This window comes from Engystomops pustulosus, chromosome 9, assembly GCF_040894005.1.
Source record: "Engystomops pustulosus chromosome 9, aEngPut4.maternal, whole genome shotgun sequence".
NCBI classification, from domain to species: domain Eukaryota; kingdom Metazoa; phylum Chordata; class Amphibia; order Anura; family Leptodactylidae; genus Engystomops; species Engystomops pustulosus.
In genome coordinates this window covers 111,566,706-111,591,675 of record NC_092419.1, presented here as the reverse complement: position 1 = coordinate 111,591,675, position 24,970 = coordinate 111,566,706, and the positions used below count along the sequence as shown (strand labels likewise).

General features: G+C 46.2%; 1 protein-coding gene across 2 annotated transcripts in view; it reads right to left on the bottom strand.

The window, feature by feature from the left end:
* HMCN2 (hemicentin 2) overlaps positions 1–24,970 on the bottom strand; it is a 179,889-nt gene that overhangs the window by 31,114 nt on the left and 123,805 nt on the right. For both annotated transcript variants that reach the window (XM_072125758.1, XM_072125759.1), the window contains exons 23-33: positions 15,193–15,320; positions 10,873–11,145; positions 10,713–10,796; positions 10,429–10,620; positions 10,220–10,350; positions 9,817–9,964; positions 9,494–9,620; positions 2,971–3,119; positions 2,580–2,858; positions 2,200–2,481; positions 1,948–2,056 (exon numbers count right to left, since the gene is read on the bottom strand). In XM_072125758.1, coding sequence (XP_071981859.1) covers positions 1,948–2,056; positions 2,200–2,481; positions 2,580–2,858; positions 2,971–3,119; positions 9,494–9,620; positions 9,817–9,964; positions 10,220–10,350; positions 10,429–10,620; positions 10,713–10,796; positions 10,873–11,145; positions 15,193–15,320 — 1,902 coding nt within the window. The remainder of the gene's footprint in view (positions 1–1,947; positions 2,057–2,199; positions 2,482–2,579; positions 2,859–2,970; positions 3,120–9,493; positions 9,621–9,816; positions 9,965–10,219; positions 10,351–10,428; positions 10,621–10,712; positions 10,797–10,872; positions 11,146–15,192; positions 15,321–24,970) is intronic.

Below are 24,970 nucleotides of genomic sequence, written 5' to 3'. Positions count from 1 at the left end.
AAAACAACCCCTTGTGAGGGCAAATCTCTGGGGTGGAGCTGTCTGATGAGACCCAGCAGCTGTGCTTAACCCTCCCAGTGCCGGTGATTATGTGACTTGCAGGTCTATAGGACTGGTGGCAGTGCCGGCTCCTGCATTGCTCTACTTCAGCTCTATGCAGCGAGGAGAGGAGACGGCAGAAGTGAGAGCCGAGGAGAGGAGACGGCAGAAGTGAGAGCCGAGGAGAGGAGACGGCAGAAGTGAGAGCCGAGGAGAGGAGACGGCAGAAGTGAGAGCCGAGGAGACGAGACGGCAGAAGTGAGAGCCGAGGAGAGGAGACGGCAGAAGTGAGAGCCGAGGAGAGGAGACGGCAGAAGTGAGAGCCGAGGAGACGAGACGGCAGAAGTGAGAGCCGAGGAGACGAGACGGCAGAAGTGAGAGCCGAGGAGACGAGACGGCAGAAGTGAGAGCCGAGGAGACGAGACGGCAGAAGTGAGAGCCGAGGAGACGAGACGGCAGAAGTGAGAGCCGAGGAGACGAGACGGCAGAAGTGAGAGCCGAGGAGACGAGACGGCAGAAGTGAGAGCCGAGGAGACGAGACGGCAGAAGTGAGAGCCGAGGAGACGAGACGGCAGAAGTGAGAGCCGAGGAGACGAGACGGCAGAAGTGAGAGCCGAGGAGACGAGACGGCAGAAGTGAGAGCCGAGGAGACGAGACGGCAGAAGTGAGAGCCGAGGAGACGAGACGGCAGAAGTGAGAGCCGAGGAGACGAGACGGCAGAAGTGAGAGCCGAGGAGACGAGACGGCAGAAGTGAGAGCCGAGGAGACGAGACGGCAGAAGTGAGAGCCGAGGAGACGAGACGGCAGAAGTGAGAGCCGAGGAGACGAGACGGCAGAAGTGAGAGCCGAGGAGACGGCACGGCAGAAGTGAGAGCCGAGGAGACGGCAGAAGTGAGAGCCAAGAGGAGGAGACGGCAGAAGTGAGAGCCGAGGAGATGGCAGACGTGAGAGCCGAGAGGAGGAGACGGCAGACGTGAGACCCGAGGGGAGGAGACGGCAGACGTGAGACCCGAGGGGAGGAGACGGCAGAAGTGAGAGCCGAGGAGAGGAGACGGCAGAAGTGAGAGCCGAGGAGAGGAGACGGCAGAAGTGAGAGCCGAGGAGAGGAGACGGCAGAAGTGAGAGCCGAGGAGAGGAGACGGCAGAAGTGAGAGCCGAGGAGACGGCAGTAGTGAGAGCCGAGGAGAGGAGACGGCAGAAGTGAGAGCCGAGGAGAGGAGACGGCAGAAGTGAGAGCCGAGGAGAGGAGACGGCAGAAGTGAGAGCCGAGGAGAGGAGACGGCAGAAGTGAGAGCCGAGGAGAGGAGACGGCAGAAGTGAGAGCCGAGGAGAGGAGACGGCAGAAGTGAGAGCCGAGGAGAGGAGACGGCAGAAGTGAGAGCCGAGGAGAGGAGACGGCAGAAGTGAGAGCCGAGGAGAGGAGACGGCAGAAGTGAGACCCGAGGAGAGGAGACGGCAGAAGTGAGACCCGGGGAGGGAAGACGGCAGAAGTGAGAGCCGAGGAGAGGAGACGGCAGAAGTGAGAGCCGAGGAGACGGCAGTAGTGAGAGCCGAGGGGAGGAGACGGCAGAAGTGAGAGCCGAGGAGAGGAGACGGCAGAAGTGAGACCCGGGGAGGGGAGACGGCAGAAGTGAGACCGGAGGAGAGGAGACGGCAGAAGTGAGATCCGAGGAGATGGCAGAAGTGAGAGCCGAGGGGAGGAGACGGCAGAAGTGAGAGCCGAGGAGATGGCAGAAGTGACAACTGTTCCGGCTCCCATGATCAGCGCAGGAACAGCAGAAAGAAGACGCTGCAGACTAATTGCTGTCAAAAGACAAATCAAATATGTCTTTTGATAACAGAGAGCAATAGAGCGGCATGGCGAGTGTAATCTGATCACTGGACGCTACATGTATGGCCGGCACTCACCACACTCTAGGAGTCGGGTGTCCAGTCACAAAGCAGGAGAGGTCAAGCGCGTCATTTACCGTGACTATGACCTGATCTGAGCCGTCACCGATTTGCACCGTAGGAGGAACTAACAAAAAATAAGAGTAAAGAATTATTAGTATTATAAATAATTGCTGCAATACAGGAATGACGCCAGAATAGGGTGCACACCCCGTGCAGAGATCACACCCTCCTCCCCAGAGTGATGGGAGAATAAGGCCCTTGTCTTACTCAGCACTTCCACAGAGTAGCGCAGGGTGGTCTCTCCGGCCAGGCTGATGGCTATACACGTATAGTCCCCCTGGGTGCTTTCTGTCACTGCTGAAAAGTGTAAAGTTCGTCCGCCATCTTTGATCTGCAGCCCCTCTTTCTCAGAGACCATAAGTCCATCTTTTAGCCAGGAAAGGACTGGAGGGGGGTGACCGGTGGCAGAGCACTCCAGGTCCAGAGGACGCCCCAGCGTGGCCCTGATGACCAGCGGCTTCACCCCTGCTCCTTCTATATGAGGGGCCACTGTATGGGGAGGACAAGAAGAATGTTACTTTCAGAAAGTTGCAGAAGGGGAATAAGTCCAGAATAGTTGCTGTCTTCCAGGTATGAGCAGCACTCACCATACACCTCCAGCAGATAGGACTTCTCCACCGTGCCCGCATGGTTGCTGGCTTTGCAGGTGTATGAGCCGGCATCAGAGAGTTGCACCTTGCTGAGCTGCAGGCTTCTCCCGCCATCCCTGTAAGCGGATTTGGGGCTGGACACAATGGGACGTTTATCCTTGAACCAGGTGATACTTGGAGGTGGAGATCCCTTTGCTTCGCACTTCAACTCTACAGATCCGTGGAGCAGAGAGGCCACTGACGTGGTCTCATTGAACGCCCAGACTGTGGGGGGAGCTGTAAGAGAACAAGAGACGTGGATCTTAGTAACCAGATCATCAGGTGCTGTGAATCTATACAGCATTGTGCAGTTAGCCGGGTGTCCAGCAGGTGGCACAATAACACTTACTGTGGATCTTCAGGTTGAAGTTCTTGACTTGCTGACCCGCGTGATTGAACGCCAGGCACTGGTACCTGCCCTGGTGGGATAGCCGCGAGCTGGGCACCCTGAGCACCTGCCCACCCTCCAGGAGCTGGACCTCCCCCGAGGAGAGCGGCCTGCACCAAGACAACAGAAGAACACGTTATGCAAAATGTAACCAATCACAAAGATTATACACCAAGCCGGTGTATCTAAGCCATGATACCTGAAGACCATTTTATCACATATATTGTTATATCCAAGCCTATTATATGCGCTACTGTATCTAATCCTATCCTGTGTGATACTGTCTACTGCGCTACTGTATCTAAGCCAATCATGTGTGATACTGTCCGCTGAGCTACTGTATCTAATCCAATCATATGCGCTAATGTCTAATGAGCTACTGTATCTAATCCTATCCTGTGTGATACTGTCTGCTGAGCTACTGTATCTAATCCAATCATATGCACTGTCTAATTAGCTACTGTATCTAATCCTATCCTGTGCGATACTGTCTGCTGAGCTGTTTATCTAATCCTATCCTGTGTGATACTGTCCGCTGAGCTACTGTATCTAATCCTATCCTGTGTGATACTGCCTGCTGAGCTATGTATCTAATCCTATCCTGTGTGATACTGTCTGCTGAGCTGTGTATCTAATCCCATCCTGAGTGATACTGTCTGCTGAGCTGTGTATCTAATCCTATCCTGTGTGATACGGTCTGATGAGCTGTGTATCTAATTCTATCCTGTGTGATACTGACTGCTGAGCTGTGTATCTAATCCTATCCTGTGTGATACTGCCTGCTGAGCTGTATATCTAATCCTATCACGTGTGATACTGTCTGCTGAGCTGTGTATCTAATCCGGACTGCTGAGCTGTGTATCTAATCCTATCCTGTGTGATACTGCCTGCTGAGCTGTGTATCTAATCCTATCCTGTGTGATACTGTATACTGCGCTACTGTATCTAAGCCAATCATGTGTGATACTGTCCGCTGAGCTACTGTATCTAATCCAATCATATGCGCTAATGTCTAATGAGCTACTGTATCTAATCCTATCCTGTGTGATACTGTCTGCTGAGCTACTGTATCTAATCCAATCATATGCACTGTCTAATTAGCTACTGTATCTAATCCTATCCTGTGTGATACTGTCCGCTGAGCTACTGTATCTAATCCTATCCTGTGTGATACTGTCTGCTGAGCTGTGTATCTAATCCCATCCTGAGTGATACTGTCTGCTGAGCTGTGTATCTAATCCTATCCTGTGTGATACGGTCTGATGAGCTGTGTATCTAATTCTATCCTGTGTGATACTGACTGCTGAGCTGTGTATCTAATCCTATCACGTGTGATACTGTCTGCTGAGCTGTGTATTTAATCCGGACTGCTGAGCTGTGTATCTAATCCTATCCTGTGTGATACTGCCTGCTGAGCTGTGTATCTAATCCTATCCTGTGTGATACTGTCTTCAGAGCTGTGTATCTAATCCCATCCTGTGTGATACTGTCTGCTGAGCTGTGTATCTAATCCTATCCTGTGTGATACTGTCTGCTGAGCTACTGTATCTAATCCAATCATATGCACTGTCTAATTAGCTACTGTATCTAATCCTATCCTGTGCGATACTGTCTGCTGAGCTGTTTATCTAATCCTATCCTGTGTGATACTGTCCGCTGAGCTACTGTATCTAATCCTATCCTGTGTGATACTGCCTGCTGAGCTATGTATCTAATCCTATCCTGTGTGATACTGTCTGCTGAGCTGTGTATCTAATCCCATCCTGAGTGATACTGTCTGCTGAGCTGTGTATCTAATCCTATCCTGTGTGATACGGTCTGATGAGCTGTGTATCTAATTCTATCCTGTGTGATACTGACTGCTGAGCTGTGTATCTAATCCTATCCTGTGTGATACTGCCTGCTGAGCTGTATATCTAATCCTATCACGTGTGATACTGTCTGCTGAGCTGTGTATCTAATCCGGACTGCTGAGCTGTGTATCTAATCCTATCCTGTGTGATACTGCCTGCTGAGCTGTGTATCTAATCCTATCCTGTGTGATACTGTATACTGCGCTACTGTATCTAAGCCAATCATGTGTGATACTGTCCGCTGAGCTACTGTATCTAATCCAATCATATGCGCTAATGTCTAATGAGCTACTGTATCTAATCCTATCCTGTGTGATACTGTCTGCTGAGCTACTGTATCTAATCCAATCATATGCACTGTCTAATTAGCTACTGTATCTAATCCTATCCTGTGTGATACTGTCCGCTGAGCTACTGTATCTAATCCTATCCTGTGTGATACTGTCTGCTGAGCTGTGTATCTAATCCCATCCTGAGTGATACTGTCTGCTGAGCTGTGTATCTAATCCTATCCTGTGTGATACGGTCTGATGAGCTGTGTATCTAATTCTATCCTGTGTGATACTGACTGCTGAGCTGTGTATCTAATCCTATCACGTGTGATACTGTCTGCTGAGCTGTGTATTTAATCCGGACTGCTGAGCTGTGTATCTAATCCTATCCTGTGTGATACTGTCTGCTGAGCTGTGTATCTAATCCCATCCTGTGTGATACTGTCTGCTGAGCTGTGTATCTAATCCTATCCTGTGTGATACTGGCTGCTGAGTTGTGTATCTAATCCTATCCTGTGTGATACTGCCTGCTGAGCTGTGTATCTAATCCTATCCTGTGTGATACTGTCTGCTGAGCTGTGTATCTAATCCTATCCTGTGTGATACTGGCTGCTGAGCTGTGTTTCTAATCCTATCCTGTGTGATACTGCCTTCTGAGCTGTGTATCTAATCCCATCATGTGCTGAGCTGTGTATCTAATCCCATCATGTGCTGAGCTGTGTATCTAATCCCATCCTGTGCTGAGCTGTGTATCTAATCCCATCCTGTGCTGAGCTGTGTATCTAATCCCATCCTGTGCTGAGCTGTGTATCTAATCCCATCCTGTGCTGAGCTGTGTATCTAATCCCATCCTGTGCTGAGCTGTGTATCTAATCCCATCCTGTGCTGAGCTGTGTATCTAATCCCATCCTGTGCTGAGCTGTGTATCTAATCCCATCCTGTGCTGAGCTGTGTATCGAATCCCATCATGTGCTGAGCTGTGTATCTAATCCCATCATGTGCTGAGCTGTGTATCTAATCCTATCCTGTGTGATACTGTCCGCTGAGCTACTGTATCTAATCCTATCCTGTGTGATACTGTCTGCTGAGCTGTGTATCTAATCCCATCCTGAGTGATACTGTCTGCTGAGCTGTGTATCTAATCCTATCCTGTGTGATACGGTCTGATGAGCTGTGTATCTAATCCTATCCTGTGTGATACTGACTGCTGAGCTGTGTATCTAATCCTATCCTGTGTGATACTGCCTGCTGAGCTGTATATCTAATCCTATCACGTGTGATACTGTCTGCTGAGCTGTGTATCTAATCCGGACTGCTGAGCTGTGTATCTAATCCTATCCTGTGTGATACTGCCTGCTGAGCTGTGTATCTAATCCTATCCTGTGTGATACTGTCTGCTGAGCTGTGTATCTAATTCTATCCTGTGTGATACTGGCTGCTGAGTTGTGTATCTAATCCTATCCTGTGTGATACTGGCTGCTGAGCTGTGTTTCTAATCCTATCCTGTGTGATACTGCCTTCTGAGCTGTGTATCTAATCCCATCATGTGCTGAGCTGTGTATCTAATCCCATCCTGTGCTGAGCTGTGTATCTAATCCCATCCTGTGCTGAGCTGTGTATCTAATCCCATCATGTGCTGAGCTGTGTATCTAATCCCATCCTGTGCTGAGCTGTGTATCTAATCCCATCCTGTGCTGAGCTGTGTATCTAATCCCATCCTGTGCTGAGCTGTGTATCTAATCCCATCCTGTGCTGAGCTGTGTATCTAATCCCATCATGTGCTGAGCTGTGTATCTAATCCCATCCTGTGCTGAGCTGTGTATCTAATCCCATCCTGTGCTGAGCTGTGTATCTAATCCCATCCTGTGCTGAGCTGTGTATCTAATCCCATCCTGTGCTGAGCTGTGTATCTAATCCCATCCTGTGCTGAGCTGTGTATCTAATCCCATCCTGTGCTGAGCTGTGTATCTAATCCCATCCTGTGCTGAGCTGTGTATCTAATCCCATCCTGTGCTGAGCTGTGTATCTAATCCCATCCTGTGCTGAGCTGTGTATCTAATCCCATCCTGAGCTGTGCTGTGTATCTCATCCTATCCTGTGTGATGTGGTATACTGCGGCGTGGCCCTGGTGGTCAGGCACATGATCATTGGTCACTGTTCACACATTCCTCTTGTGTATGTTGCCGGCAGATGCTTTCCTTCCCTCCTCCTCTATTCGGGCCCCATCGCTGATCTGTGGCTGCCAGGAGGGGCCCCGAGAGCCGCTCTGTTTTGACTCCTGAATGTGGTTTCTAAGGAGGGTCAGATCCCAGACCGCAGCAGCTGCAGGTCCCTATGTCATTCCACAACCACTCCCATCATCCTCCCCTGACCTCTGCAATCATCTCCTCTGATACAGCTGAGGAGTATCTGCTCCAGGAGAAGTGATACTGTGTATCCATATGTGCTGTGAGTATACAGGAAGAGCGCCCCCTGCTGGATCAGCCCTCATACTCCCTAATACAGGGGCTATAGGTAGTGAGGTCACAGCTGCCTATAGCATGACTCATGTGCACAGGTCATAGGTCAGATCCCACATCTGCCTCCTACATGACACCTTGATGAGTGAGAGCAGGGAAATAAGACAACAGATCCAGCCAAGAGTGCAAGGGTTAACCCTTCCTGAATATATCATCCGGCACAAACACTTTCCAGGATGGGAGCAGAAAGCCAGTGTCTATCCTCACACTGCTGTGCTCTTAGCTATCTACAGTCCCTCCTCCTGTGCTCTGAGTAAGATCAACGTGTCTCAGCCACGGAAGGCTGTGGTCGTGATCATGTGACTATGGCGGGACATTTCGGGAGGGTCTGTGCATGTCACAGTCGTGGAGGGGGAGAGTGGAGATCCAGCAAATAGTTTTTTCAGAACATGTTAACAGTGACAGAGGGTTTGGGATCTGATGCACAGAGCACAGCAGTGTGAGGACAACCCCCCAATGTACTTGGAGAAGCTACAATCCTGTAATATAAATCCATATATCACAGTCCTGCTGCTACTAACAACATACACAAAGGTCTGATTACACATGTCTCAATATATAACTCTTCTTGCAGAGAGCACAGAGCACAGCAGTGTGAGGTATGATTACACATCTCTCCAGGGACAATACATAACACTGGCTGCAGAGAGCACAGAGCACAGCAGTGTGAGGTCTGATTACACATCTCTCCAGGGACAGTACATAACACTGGCTGCAGAGAGCACAGAGCACAGCAGTGTGAGGTCTGATTACACATCTCTCCAGGGACAGTACATAACACTGGCTGCAGAGAGCACAGAGCACAGCAGTGTGAGGTATGATTACACATCTCTCCAGGGACAATACATAACACTGGCTGCAGAGAGCACAGGGCACAGCAGTGTGAGGTCTGATTACACATCTCTCCAGGGACAGTACATAACACTGGCTGCAGAGCAAAGAGCACAGCAGTGTGAGGTCTGATTAGACATCTCTCCAGGGACAGTACATAACACTGGCTGCAGAGAGCACAGAGCACAGCAGTGTGAGGTCTGATTACACATCTCTCCAGGGACAACACATAACACTGGCTACAGAGAGCACAGAGCACAGCAGTGTGAGGTATGATTACACATCTCTCCAGGGACAATACATAACACTGGCTGCAGAGAGCACCGATCACAGCAGTGTGAGGTCTGATTACACATCTCTCCAGGGCAATATATAACACTGGCTGCAGAGAGCACAGAGCACAGCAGTGTGAGGTCTGATTACACATCTCTCCAGGGACAATACATAACACTGGCTGCAGAGAGCACAGAGCACAGCAGTGTGAGGTCTGATTACACATCTCTCCAAGGACAGTACATAACACTGGCTGCAGAGAGCACAGAGCACAGCAGTGTGAGGTCTGATTACACATCTCTCCAGGGCAATATATAACACTGGCTGCAGAGAGCACAGAGCACAGCAGTGTGAGGTCTGATTACACATCTCTCCAGGGACAGTACATAACACTGGCTGCAGAGAGCACAGAGCACAGCAGTGTGAGGTCTGATTACACATCTCTCCAGGGACAATACATAACACTGGCTGCAGAGAGCACAGAGCACAGCAGTGTGAGGTATGATTACACATCTCTCCAGGGACAGTACATAACACTGGCTGCAGAGAGCACAGAGCACAGCAGTGTGAGGTCTGATTAAACGTCTCTCCAGGGACAATACATAACACTGGCTGCAGAGAGCACAGAGCACAGCAGTGTGAGGTCTGATTACACATCTCTCCATATATTCTTTTACCTGCTAGTAGGATGCCCTGCGGTTCCAGGTGATCCTATAATAATTTGGGTTACACTTACTGCTCGTCCTTTGTCCATTCCACTTGGGGCGTTGGGAGCCCTGAAGTTCTGCAGTGAAGCTCAACCTCATCTCCTTCCTTTGCAGTCAGCTCTTGGAGAGATCCCGCTCCATAAATTGTGGGAGGGACTGAAAATGTTGATAGAATTACAAATATTCAGCATCTATAGGCAGTCTATGGTATAAATCAGTTACATGGCTGCAGTTATTCTCCCTGATACACTGCCCCCGCAGCTCAGGAGATGCTATTACACATACATATAAATGGCTTATTGCTTCTCATATTTTATCACACATAATTGTCTAGTAGTGGAGTAAAACCCACCAAACACCATGACATTGAAGGTGCGCTGAGCCTCCCCGGCGCGGTTCACTGCCCGACACGTGTATGATCCCGAATCTTCCTTACGGATCCGATGAAACCTGAGAGACTGTCCGGCGGATTGGAAGCTGATGCCTGGACCTTCTGTGAGCTGGAAAGAAGTTATTAGTGTTATTAGTGACTACAGACCCCCGAATACAGATACGGCTATAGTATTATTATACGTTGCAAGGGACCGCGTTGCGGTGACTCAATGTCCAAGGAGAGGCGAGAATCAGGAGCAGGACATACACATAGGATGCATCAGATGCCGCCATACAATGACCCTATGCTTATACTATGGGCTACAGACCCCCCCTATAGTATTATTATACGTTGCAAGGGGTCGCGTTGCGGTGACTCTTACAATCCTGTCTTCTCTGTTCCAGGTTACGGTGGGAAAGGGAACCCCGCTGACTTCACACCCCAGGATCAGGGGCTGGTTGGCCATCAGGGAGATATTTTGGGCCTGTCCGTTCTCCAGGATCCTGGGTGGAGCTGAAATGTAGATGAAATGATGATTATAAGATTGTGGTGTCAGGAAGATAGCGGTCCAGTAGAGGATTGGGCCCTCACCGTACACCACCAGCTTGGTCTTCCTTCTGGCTGATCCGGCCTCATTAGTGGCCAGGCAGATGTAGTCTCCGCTGTTATTAGGGGCCGGGGAATCGATCACTAGGGATCCATTGGCAAGTTGAGTGATTCCTGGTAAGTTACTGCTGAGGACAACTCCATTTTTCAACCAGCGGATCATTGGAGTTGGAGTCCCTAAAATATTGAGGACACACAGAGAATTGTAATGGACTGGAGCTACATGAACCGGAGAGATGTCCCATAGGACCTGGGAACGTGGCCGTCACCTTGTACAGGACACGTCACCGTCACCGGCTCATACATGGTGTGTTCCAACAGGATGTCAGAGTTCTCCTTAAAATTTGGTGGTTCTGCAGAGAAAACACTAACATTATGCACAGATCTATACTGATGGCGTCCATCTTGTTGGTTATCATATACACTTACCTAACACCTCCAGGCGGAATTCCAGAGCATCCTCTCCGGCGCTGCTGAACGCCACACAGCGGTACAGACCCGAGTCTAAGCGCTGCACCTCCAGGACACTAATGGTGCCGTCCGGTCCTGGCAGCGAGTCCTGGTCTCCAACCCTTAGGGCTGCCCCATCCTTGTACCAACTGAGCCTGGGCATGGGGTCTCCATGTGCCACACAGGGAAGAGCCAGCGACCGGCCCAGAAGAGTCTTCAGCAGCTTAGGTCCAGGGTGCACACGTGGGGGCACTGGAGGAGAAACAGACAGGTTAGTGTCCGGAGGTGACAGTGATGGGTGCAGCTTTACCACTGCATCATGAAATACACAATAACTCACATTTATATTAAACTGTGAAAACATCTAATACTGCACAACGCCGGGGGTTTGCATTGTTACATTGTGGCAATATCTGTGGATAATTGGTTAAACTCAAAGGGGTCTCATTCAGGGTCTGTAAAGACTCGGCTCTGGCCTGGGGTCTGTAAAGACTTGGCTCTGGGGTATGTAAAGACTCGGCTCTGGCCTGGGGTCTGTAAAGACTTTGCTCTGGCCTGGGGTCTGTAAAGACTTTGCTCTGGCCTGGGGTCTGTAAAGACTTTGCTCTGGCCTGGGGTCTGCAAAGACTCGGCTCTGGTCTGGGGTCTGTAAAGACGCGGCTCTGGTATGAGGCTGTAAAGACTCGGCTCTGGCCTGGGGTCTGTAAAGATTCGGCTCTGGTCTGGGGTCTGTAAAGACGCGGCTCTGGTCTGGGGCTGTAAAGACTCGTCTCTGGCCTGGGGTCTGTAAAGACTCGGCTCTGCTCTGGGGTCTGTAAAGACGCGGCTCTGGTCTGAGGCTGTAAAGACTCGGCTCTGCTCTGGGGTCTGTAAAGACTCGGCTCTGGTCTGGGGTCTGTAAAGACGCGGCTCTGGTCTGGGGCTGTAAAGACTCGGCTCTGGTCTGGGGTCTGTAAGGACTCAGCTCTGGCCTGGGGTCTGTAAAGACTCGGCTCTGCTCTGGGGTCTGTAAAGACTCGGCTCTGGCCTGGGGTCTGTAAAGACTCGGCTCTGGCCTGGGGTCTGTAAAGACTCGGCTCTGCTCTGGGGTCTGTAAAGACTCGGCTCTGGTCTGAGGTCTGTAAAGACTCGGCTCTGGCCTGGGGTCTGTAAAGACTCGGCTCTGGCCTGGGGTCTGTAAAGACTCGGCTCTGCTCTGGGGTCTGTAAAGACTCGGCTCTGCTCTGGGGTCTGTAAAGACTCGGCTCTGCTCTGGGGTCTGTAAAGACTCGGCTCTGCTCTGGGGTCTGTAAAGACTCGGCTCTGCTCTGGGGTCTGTAAAGACTCGGCTCTGCTCTGGGGTCTGTAAAGACTCGGCTCTGCTCTGGGGTCTGTAAAGACTCGGCTCTGCTCTGGGGTCTGTAAAGACTCGGCTCTGCTCTGGGGTCTGTAAAGACTCGGCTCTGCTCTGGGGTCTGTAAAGACTCGGCTCTGCTCTGGGGTCTGTAAAGACTCGGCTCTGCTCTGGGGTCTGTAAAGACTCGGCTCTGCTCTGGGGTCTGTAAAGACTCGGCTCTGCTCTGGGGTCTGTAAAGACTCGGCTCTGCTCTGGGGTCTGTAAAGACTCGGCTCTGCTCTGGGGTCTGTAAAGACTCGGCTCTGCTCTGGGGTCTGTAAAGACTCGGCTCTGCTCTGGGGTCTGTAAAGACTCGGCTCTGCTCTGGGGTCTGTAAAGACTCGGCTCTGCTCTGGGGTCTGTAAAGACTCGGCTCTGCTCTGGGGTCTGTAAAGACTCGGCTCTGCTCTGGGGTCTGTAAAGACTCGGCTCTGCTCTGGGGTCTGTAAAGACTCGGCTCTGCTCTGGGGTCTGTAAAGACTCGGCTCTGCTCTGGGGTCTGTAAAGACTCGGCTCTGCTCTGGGGTCTGTAAAGACTCGGCTCTGGTCTGGGGTCTGTAAAGACTCGGCTCTGCTCTGGGGTCTGTAAAGACTCGGCTCTGCTCTGGGGTCTGTAAAGACTCGGCTCTGGCCTGGGGTCTGTAAAGACTCGGCTCTGGCCTGGGGTCTGTAAAGACTCGGCTCTGCTCTGGGGTCTGTAAAGACTCGGCTCTGCTCTGGGGTCTGTAAAGACTCGGCTCTGCTCTGGGGTCTGTAAAGACTCGGCTCTGCTCTGGGGTCTGTAAAGACTCGGCTCTGCTCTGGGGTCTGTAAAGACTCGGCTCTGCTCTGGGGTCTGTAAAGACTCGGCTCTGGTCTGGGGTCTGTAAAGACTCGGCTCTGCTCTGGGGTCTGTAAAGACTCGGTTCTGCTCTGGGGTCTGTAAAGACTCGGCTCTGTTCTGGGGTCTGTAAAGACTCGACTCTGGCCTGGGGTCTGTAAAGACTTGGCTCTGGTCTGGGGTCTGCAAAGACTTGACTCTGGCCTGAGGTCTGTAAAGACTTGGCTCTGGGGTCTACAAAGACTCGGCTCTGGCCTGGGGTCTGTAACGACTCAACTCTGGGCTGGGGTCTGTAAAGACTCAGCTCTGGGCTGGGGTCTGTAAAGACTTGGCTCCGGTCCGGGGTCTGTAAAGACTCGGCTCTGGCCTGGGGTCTGCAAAGACTTAGCTCTGGTCTGGGGTCTGTAAAGACTTGGCTATGGGGGCTACAAAGACTTGGCTCTGGGGTCTACAAAGACTTGGCTCTGATCTAGGGTCTTGCTTCTGTGACAGCAAGATGAAACTGTTATTAAAAAGTTATGGAATAAGAGGAACTGAACACATTCAGTAGAATGTCATTTATATGTTTAGTTATTCTACACAGGAGGAGCAATGTTTTCAAATACAAAATAAGAAATTATACTGAAACCTTCTATAAAACCTCCTATCAATCTGCTCAGCTCCTCCTGCTCTATAACCTACTGCCTGCGGATCAGACACCATTACAGTGTGACAGGGTAAGCTTGTTGCTTTGCATTAGTTTGGTAACAGCTACTGTAAGTCAGTGGATACAATGGTCCGGAGGAGGAGGACGTGGATGTGAGGGCGCTGCCACTGGTCATTCGCTGTCTGCCTCTTTATATTTATAGTATAGAGTATATATATATATATATATATATATATATATATATATATACACAGGCGGCTACAATCACTGGCACAATTATCAGATTATTACAAGACATTCCTGATGGAGCATCTTCATATTACTGGTCCTCAGCATCTCTCATTATACATCTGCATAAGGTATGTAGCGCCTTATTGCATTCTGTCACTTCTGTTTCTGAGAAAGCTGGGTGGCAAACCAATATAGCCATTGTATCTCACTATAGCATTATCACCCAGCTTTCCCAAAGCAATGGATATAATGAATAGTATATATGTATATATGCACTATTCTTGCTTTCCGCTGTTCGCTGACATAATCCTATATGTGATGCCGCCATATATCTCTGGTGATAGGAGAGAACAATGGCTGTGGGTGCAGGGTTATATCGTCTCGCTCAGTTCCTCTCTTTGTATAGCGGTCAGTCTGGAGTGTGTCTTGGCGTGTGTCAGAACTTCCGAATTGTGCTCCAGTCTACAATAATATCAGATATCAGCGGGGGCTTAACCCCTGCATGCCTGGCCTGTACGGTCATCAGCGACAGGTGACTTTTCGGAGCAGATTGTGGGTCTTAGCAAAGTAACGGTTAAGCGTCTGATGACAGAATGTGTAGGAAGCGGGTGTCTATGGCTGATACTAGAGGGTGGAGGGGACCAGATGTTTCATACTTTTACTTTCTCCTTGGCACTTTCATCCTTTGTAAAAACATCCTATTCCTGGAGCTGTAATGTGATAATTGCAGATCTCAGGCTTCTGTCTGACCCCTGGGGAATGATAGCCGCTTCCTATGGGGTCCCGCCGCCCCCTCGTACTGGGCTATAATATTCTGAAGCTTTTAATATTATTAGGGCTCTGTGTAACATCCACATCCGGAGCTTTGCTTTTATTTTGCTGCAGTGCAAAGCATGGGGGTTTCTATTCTACAGGTCATGTCTATATCCCACATATATATATATATATATATATATATATATATATATATATATATATATAACTAGCAAAGCATAAATAATATTTTCAGCATATCCCCCAGGAAAAGCTCCAGACATATAAGCTTAGCTAATCCAAATAAGTGTCAGCATGGCCTCTGTCAGACCCATATACTTCAGATACTTCTGTTCACAGCATGGAAAACTTGTATCCAGTGTATGAGATGTTAGACTGCATCATATCTTAGTGCTATCCCAGGCTGCCATGAACAGAACCTGAGTCCAGATGATACACGATGGCGCGTTGTACCTTGCACTTCCAGGCTGTAGGTCAGCGATGTGTTTCCTGCAATGTTGGAGGCCAGGCAAGTGTAATAGCCGCTGTCCATTACCCGCAGCTCTGACAGCCTGAGAGCCCAGGAAGGCAGCAAGTGATGTCTGTAATGAGATGAAGTCAGAAACATGAAGCACCGGCCTGCAGAGCTTACAATCTAGGTCGCCTGACATAGGCCCATACATAACCAAGCATCGGCACCACTGGTCCACTCACATGAGGCACTTTATGGACACTGGCCCAAACATAGAGCTCAGAATTTTTCCATTACACTATGGTTGGGGCTTAAGTGTCTAAAGTGAAACTCTCCCTTTAAAGGCCCCTCTTAAACTAGACCAATAATATCTGTTTATCGGGTGCTAAGGGGTGACGTAGCAGTGATCTGCACTCCCTGGTGGTGTGAGATTAGCCAGGAAGACTCTTGAAGGCAATTATCAGGCAGATAACACAGAAATTGCATAAATCTGCACCCCCCCCCCCCTCCAGGAGATGGCTGACTTGTGCAATGAGTGTGTGTATACTATACACTTTATTACATGATGTATAGAGCAGGGTTGCACTGACACCAAGGTAAGGGAGGTACTTGCTTGTTATCATCATACAAGTTCAGCTCTGCTACATCTCTTATCATCTCATATCTCAAGTTCAGCTCAGCTACATCAGTTATCATCTCATATCTCAGGTTCAGCCCTGCTACATCTCTTATCATCTCATATCTCAGGTTCAGCTCTGCTACATCTCTTATTATCTCATATCTCAGGTTCAGCTCTGCTACATCTCTTATCATCTCATATCTCAGGTTCAGCTCTGCTACATCTCTTATCATCTCATATCTCAGGTTCAGCTCTGCTACATCTCTTATCATCTCATATCTCAGGTTCAGCTCTGCTACATCTCTTATCATCTCATGTGTCAAGTTCAGCTCTGCTACATCTCTTATCATCTCATATCTCAGGTTCAGCTCTGCTACATCTCTTATCATCTCAAATGTCAAGTTCAGCTCTGCTACATCTCTTATCATCTCATATGTCAAGTTCAGCTCTGCTACATCAGTTATTATCTCATATCTCAGGTTCAGCTCTGCTACATCTCTTATCATCTCAAATGTCAAGTTCAGCTCTGCTACATCTCTTATTATCTCATATCTCAAATTCAGCTCTGCTACATCTCTTATCATCTCATATGTCAAGTTCAGCTCTGCTACATCTCTTATCATCTCATATCTCAGGTTCAGCTCTGCTACATCTCTTAACATCTCATATCTCAGGTTCAGCTCTGCTACATCTCTTATCATCTCATATCTCAGGTTCAGCTCTGCTACATCTCTTATCATCTCATATGTCAAGTTCAGCTCTGCTACATCTCTTATCATCTCATATCTCAGGTTCAGCTCTGCTACATCTCTTATCATCTCATATCTCAGGTTCAGCTCTGCTGCATCTCTTATCATCTCATATCTCAGGTTCAGCTCTGCTACATCTCTTATCATCTCATATCTCAGGTTCAGCTCTGCTACATCTCTTATCATCTCATATGTCAAGTTCAGCTCTGCTACATCTCTTATCATCTCATATCTCAGGTTCAGCTCTGCTACATCTCTTATCATCTCATATGTCAAGTTCAGCTCTGCTACATCTCTTATCATCTCATATCTCAGGTTCAGCTCTGCTACATCTCTTATCATCTCATATCTCAGGTTCAACTCTGCTACATCTCTTATCATCTCATATCTCAGGTTCAGCTCTGCTACATCTCTTATTATCTCATATCTCAGGTTCAGCTCTGCTACATCTCTTATCATCTCATATCTCAGGTTCAGCTCTGCTACATCAGTTATCATCTCATATCTCAGGTTCAGCTCTGCTGCATCTCTTATCATCTCATATCTCAGGTTCAGCTCTGCTGCATCTCTTATCATCTCATATGTCAAGTTCAGCTCTGCTACATCTCTTATCATCTCATATCTCAGGTTCAGCTCTGCTACATCTCTTATCATCTCATATCTCAGGTTCAGCTCTGCTACATCTCTTATCATCTCATATCTCAAGTTCAGCTCTGCTACATCTCTTATCATCTCATATCTCAGGTTCAGCACTGCTACATCTCTTATTATCTCATATCTCAGGTTCAGCTCTGCTACATCTCTTATCATCTCATATCTCAGGTTCAGCTCTGCTACATCTCTTATCATCTCATATCTCAGGTTCAGCTCTGCTACATCTCTTATTATCTCATATCTCAGGTTCAGCTCTGCTACATCTCTTATCATCTCATATGTCAAGTTCAGCTCTGCTACATCTCTTATTATCTCATATCTCAGGTTCAGCTCTGCTACATCTCTTATCATCTCATATGTCAAGTTCAGCTCTGCTACATCTCTTATCATCTCATATCTCAGGTTCAGCTCTGCTACATCTCTTATCATCTCATATCTCAGGTTCAGCTCTGCTACATCACTTATTATCTCATATCTCAGGTTCAGCTCTGCTGCATCTCTTATCATCTCATATCTCAGGTTCAGCTCTGCTGCATCTCTTATCATCTCATATCTCAGGTTCAGCTCTGCTACATCTCTTATCATCTCTTATGTCAAGTTCAGCTCTGCTACATCTCTTATTATCTCATATCTCAAATTCAGCTCTGCTACATCTCTTATCATCTCATATGTCAAGTTCAGCTCTGCTACATCTCTTATTATCTCATATCTCAGGTTCAGCACTGCTACATCTCTTATCATCTCATATCTCAGGTTCAGCTCTGCTACATCTCTTATCATCTCATATCTCAGGTTCAGCTCTACTACATCTCTTATCATCTCATATGTGAAGTTCAGCTCTGCTACATCTCTTATCATCTAATATCTCAGGTTCAGCTCTGCTACATCTCTTATCATCTTATATCTCAGGTTCAGCTCTGCTACATCTCTTATCATCTAATATCTCAGGTTCAGCTCTGCTACATCTCTTATTATCTCATATCTCAGGTTCAGCTCTGCTACATCTCTTATCATCTCATATCTCAGGTTCAGCTCTGCTACATCTCTTTTCATCTAATATCTCAGGTTCAGCTCTGCTACATCTCTTATTATCTCATATCTCAAATTCAGCTCTGCTACATCTCTTATTATCTCATATCTCAGGTTCAGCTCTGCTACATCTCTTATTATCTCATATCTCAAATTCAGCTCTGCTACATCTCTTATTATCTCATATCTCAGGTTCAGCTCTGCTACATCTCTTATTATCTCATATCTCAAATTCAGCTCTGCTACATCTCTTATCATCTCATATCTCAGGTTCAGCTCTGCTACATCTCTTATTATCTCATATCTCAGGTTCAGCTCTGCTACATCTCTTATCATCTCATATGTCAAGTTCAGCTCTGCTACATCTCTTATCATCTCATATCTCAGGTTCAGCTCTGCTACATCTCTTATCATCTCATATGTCAAGTTCAGCTCTGCTACATCTCTTATCATCTCATATCTCAGGTTCAGCTCTGCTACATCTCTTATCATCTCATATCTCAGGTTCAACTCTGCTACATCTCTTATCATCTCATATCTCAGGTTCAGCTCTGCTACATCTCTTATTATCTCATATCTCAGGTTCAGCTCTGCTACATCTCTTATCATCTCATATCTCAGGTTCAGCTCTGCTACATCAGTTATCATCTCATATCTCAGGTTCAGCTCTGCTGCATCTCTTATCATCTCATATCTCAGGTTCAGCTCTGCTGCATCTCTTATCATCTCATATGTCAAGTTCAGCTCTGCTACATCTCTTATCATCTCATATCTCAGGTTCAGCTCTGCTACATCTCTTATCATCTCATATCTCAGGTTCAGCTCTGCTACATCTCTTATCATCTCATATCTCAAGTTCAGCTCTGCTACATCTCTTATCATCTCATATCTCAGGTTCAGCACTGCTACATCTCTTATTATCTCATATCTCAGGTTCAGCTCTGCTACATCTCTTATCATCTCATATCTCAGGTTCAGCTCTGCTACATCTCTTATCATCTCATATCTCAGGTTCAGCTCTGCTACATCTCTTATTATCTCATATCTCAGGTTCAGCTCTGCTACATCTCTTATCATCTCATATGTCAAGTTCAGCTCTGCTACATCTCTTATTATCTCATATCTCAGGTTCAGCTCTGCTACATCTCTTATCATCTCATATGTCAAGTTCAGCTCTGCTACATCTCTTATCATCTCATATCTCAGGTTCAGCTCTGCTACATCTCTTATCATCTCATATCTCAGGTTCAGCTCTGCTACATCACTTATTATCTCATATCTCAGGTTCAGCTCTGCTGCATCTCTTATCATCTCATATCTCAGGTTCAGCTCTGCTGCATCTCTTATCATCTCATATCTCAGGTTCAGCTCTGCTACATCTCTTATGTCAAGTTCAGCTCTGCTACATCTCTTATTATCTCATATCTCAAATTCAGCTCTGCTACATCTCTTATCATCTCATATGTCAAGTTCAGCTCTGCTACATCTCTTATTATCTCATATCTCAGGTTCAGCACTGCTACATCTCTTATCATCTCATATCTCAGGTTCAGCTCTGCTACATCTCTTATCATCTCATATCTCAGGTTCAGCTCTACTACATCTCTTATCATCTCATATGTGAAGTTCAGCTCTGCTACATCTCTTATCATCTAATATCTCAGGTTCAGCTCTGCCACATCTCTTATCATCTTATATCTCAGGTTCAGCTCTGCTACATCTCTTATCATCTAATATCTCAGGTTCAGCTCTGCTACATCTCTTATTATCTCATATCTCAGGTTCAGCTCTGCTACATCTCTTATCATCTCATATCTCAGGTTCAGCTCTGCTACATCTCTTTTCATCTAATATCTCAGGTTCAGCTCTGCTACATCTCTTATTATCTCATATCTCAAATTCAGCTCTGCTACATCTCTTATTATCTCATATCTCAGGTTCAGCTCTGCTACATCTCTTATTATCTCATATCTCAAATTCAGCTCTGCTACATCTCTTATTATCTCATATCTCAGGTTCAGCTCTGCTACATCTCTTATTATCTCATATCTCAAATTCAGCTCTGCTACATCTCTTATCATCTCATATCTCAGGTTCAGCTCTGCTACATCTCTTATTATCTCATATCTCAGGTTCAGCCCTGCTACATCTCTTATCATCTCATATCTCAGGTTCAGCTCTGCTACATCTCTTATCATCTCATATCTCAGGTTCAGCTCTGCTACATCTCTTATTATCTCATATCTCAGGTTCAGCCCTGCTACATCTCTTATTATCTCATATCTCAGGTTCAGCTCTGCTACATCTCTTATTATCTCATATCTCAAATTCAGCTCTGCTACATCTCTTATCATCTCATATCTCAGGTTCAGCTCTGCTACATCTCTTATTATCTCATATCTCAGGTTCAGCCCTGCTACATCTCTTATCATCTCATATCTCAAATTCAGCTCTGCTACATCTCTTATCATCTCATATCTCAGGTTCAGCTCTGCTACATCACTTATCATCTTATATGTGAAGTTCAGCTCTGCTACATCTCTTATCATCTCATATCTCAGGTTCAGCTCTGCTACATCTCTTATCATCTCATATCTCAGGTTCAGCTCTGCTACATCTCTTATCATCTCATATCTCAAATTCAGCTCTGCTACATCTCTGATTATCTCATATCTCAAATTCAGCTCTGCTACATCTCTTATTATCTCATATCTCAAATTCAGCTTTGCTACATCTCTTATTATCTCATATGTCAAGTTCAGCTCTGCTACATCTCTTATCATCTCATATGTCAAGTTCAGCTCTGCTACATCTCTTATCATCTCATATGTCAAGTTCAGCTCTGCTACATCTCTTATCATCTCATATGTCAAGTTCAGCTCTGCTACATCTCTTATTATCTCATATGTCATGTTCAGCTCTGCTGCATCTCTTATCATCTCATATGTCAAGTTCAGCTCTGCTACATCTCTTATTATCTCATATGTCAAGTTCAGCTCTGCTACATCTCTTATCATCTCATATGTCAAGTTCAGCTCTGCTACATCTCTTATTATCTCATATGTCATGTTCAGCTCTGCTGCATCTCTTATCATCTCATATGTCAAGTTCAGCTCTGCTACATCTCTTATCATCTCATATGTCAAGTTCAGCTCTGCTACATCTCTTATCATCTCATATGTCAAGTTCAGCTCTGCTACATCTCTTATCATCTCATATCTCAGGTTCAGCTCTGCTGCATCTCTTATTATCTCATATCTCAGGTTCAGCTCTGCTGCATCTCTTATCATCTCATATGTTAAATTCAGCTCTGCTACATCTCTTATCATCTCATATGTCAAGTTCAGCTCTGCTACATCTCTTATCATCTCATATGTCAGGTTCAGCTCTGCTACATCTCTTATTATCTCATATGTCATGTTCAGCTCTGCTGCATCTCTTATTATCTCATATCTCAGGTTCAGCTCTGCTACATCTCTTATCATCTCATATCTCAGGTTCAGCTCTGCTACATCTCTTATCATCTCATATCTCAGGTTCAGCTCTGCTACATCTCTTATTATCTCATATCTCAGGTTCAGCTCTGCTACATCTCTTATCATCTAATATCTCAGGTTCAGCTCTGCTACATCTCTTATCATCTCATATCTCAGGTTCAGCTCTGCTGCATCTCTTATCATCTCATATCTCAGGTTCAGCTCTGCTACATCTCTTATCATCTCATATCTCAGGTTCAGCTCTGCTACATCTCTTATCATCTCATATCTCAAGTTCAGCCCTGCTACATCTCTTATCATCTCATATCTCAGGTTCAGCTCTGCTGCATCTCTTATCATCTCATATCTCAGGTTCAGCTCTGCTACATCTCTTATCATCTCATATCTCAGGTTCAGCTCTGCTGCATCTCTTATCATCTCATATCTCAGGTTCAGCTCTGCTACATCTCTTATCATCTCATATCTCAGGTTCAGCTCTGCTACATCTCTTATCATCTCATATCTCAGGTTCAGCTCTGCTACATCTCTTATCATCTCATATCTCAGGTTCAGCTCTGCTACATCTCTTATCATCTCATATCTCAGGTTCAGCTCTGCTGCATCTCTTATCATCTCATATCTCAGGTTCAGCTCTGCTACATCTCTTATCATCTCATATCTCAAGTTCAGCCCTGCTACATCTCTTATCATCTCATATCTCAGGTTCAGCTCTGCTACATCTCTTATCATCTCATATCTCAGGTTCAGCTCTGCTACATCTCTTATCATCTCATATCTCAGGTTCAGCTCTGCTACATCTCTTATTATCTCATATCTCAGGTTCAGCTCTGCTACATCTCTTATTATCTCATATGTCATGTTCAGCTCTGCTACATCTCTTATCATCTCATATCTCAGGTTCAGCTCTGCTACATCTCTTATCATCTCATATCTCAGGTTCAGCTCTGCTACATCTCTTATTATCTCATATCTCAGGTTCAGCTCTGCTACATCTCTTATCATCTCATATCTCAGGTTCAGCTCTGCTGCATCTCTTATTATCTCATATCTCAGGTTCAGCTCTGCTGCATCTCTTATCATCTCATATCTCAGGTTCAGCTCTGCTACATCTCTTATCATCTCAAATGTCAAGTTCAGCTCTGCTACATCAGTTATCATCTCATATCTCAGGTTCAGCTCTGCTACATCTCTTATCATCTCATATGTCAAGTTCAGCTCTGCTACATCTCTTATCATCTCTTATGTCAAGTTCAGCTCTGCTACATCTCTTATTATCTCATATCTCAAATTCAGCTCTGCTACATCTCTTATCATCTCATATGTCAAGTTCAGCTCTGCTACATCTCTTATCATCTCATATCTCAGGTTCAGCTCTGCTACATCTCTTATCATCTCATATCTCAGGTTCAGCTCTGCTACATCTCTTATCATCTCATATCTCAGGTTCAGCTCTGCTACATCTCTTATTATCTCACATCTCAGGTTCAGCTCTGCTACATCTCTTATCATCTCATATGTCAAGTTCAGCTCTGCTACATCTCTTATTATCTCATATGTCATGTTCAGCACTGCTACATCTCTTATCATCTCATATCTCAGGTTCAGCTCTGCTGCATCTCTTATTATCTCATATCTCAGGTTCAGCTCTGCTACATCTCTTATCATCTCATATCTCAGGTTCAGCTCTGCTACATCTCTTATCATCTCATATCTCAGGTTCAGCACTGCTACATCTCTTATCATCTCATATCTCAGGTTCAGCTCTGCTACATCTCTTATCATCTCATATCTCAGGTTCAGCCCTGCTACATCTCTTATCATCTCATATCTCAGGTTCAGCTCTGCTACATCTCTTATTATCTCATATCTCAGGTTCAGCTCTGCTACATCTCTTATCATCTAATATCTCAGGTTCAACTCTGCTACATCTCTTATCATCTCATATCTCAGGTTCAGCTCTGCTGCATCTCTTATTATCTCATATCTCAGGTTCAGCTCTGCTACATCACTTATTATCTCATATCTCAGGTTCAGCCGTGCTACATCACTTATTATCTCATATGTCATGTTCAGCTCTGCTACATCACTTATTATCTCATATGTCATGTTCAGCTCTGCTACATCTCTTATTATCTCATATCTCAGGTTCAGCTCTGCTGCATCTCTTATCATCTCATATGTCATGTTCAGCTCTGCTACATCTCTTATTATCTCATATGTCATGTTCAGCTCTGCTACATCTCTTATTATCTCATATCTCAAATTCAGCTTTGCTACATCACTTATCATCTCATATCTCAGGTTCAGCTCTGCTGCATCTCTTATCATCTCATATCTCAGGTTCAGCTCTGCTACATCTCTTATCATCTCATATCTCAGGTTCAGCTCTGCTACATCTCTTATCATCTCATATCTCAGGTTCAGCTCTGCTGCATCTCTTATCATCTCATATGTCAGGTTCAGCTCTGCTACATCTCTTATTATCTCATATGTCAGGTTCAGCTCTGCTGCATCTCTTATCATCTCATATCTCAGGTTCAGCTCTGCTACATCTCTTATCTCATATCTCAGGTTCAGCTCTGCTACATCACTTATTATCTCATATGTCATGTTCAGCTCTGCTACATCTCTTATCTCATATCTCAGGTTCAGCTCTGCTACATCACTTATTATCTCAAATGTCAAGTTCAGCTCTGCTACATCTCTTATCATCTCATATCTCAGGTTCAGCTCTGCTACATCTCTTATCATCTCATATGTCAGGTTCAGCTCTGCTACATCTCTTATCATCTCATATCTCAGGTTCAGCTCTGCTACATCTCTTATCATCTCATATCTCAGGTTCAGCTCTGCTACATCTCTTATTATCTCATATGTCATGTTCAGCTCTGCTACATCTCTTATCATCTCATATCTCAGGTTCAGCTCTGCTACATCTCTTATCATCTCATATCTCAGGTTCAGCTCTGCTACATCTCTTATTATCTCATATCTCAGGTTCAGCTCTGCTACATCTCTTATCATCTCATATCTCAGGTTCAGCTCTGCTGCATCTCTTATTATCTCATATCTCAGGTTCAGCTCTGCTGCATCTCTTATCATCTCATATCTCAGGTTCAGCTCTGCTACATCTCTTATCATCTCAAATGTCAAGTTCAGCTCTGCTACATCAGTTATCATCTCATATCTCAGGTTCAGCTCTGCTACATCTCTTATCATCTCATATGTCAAG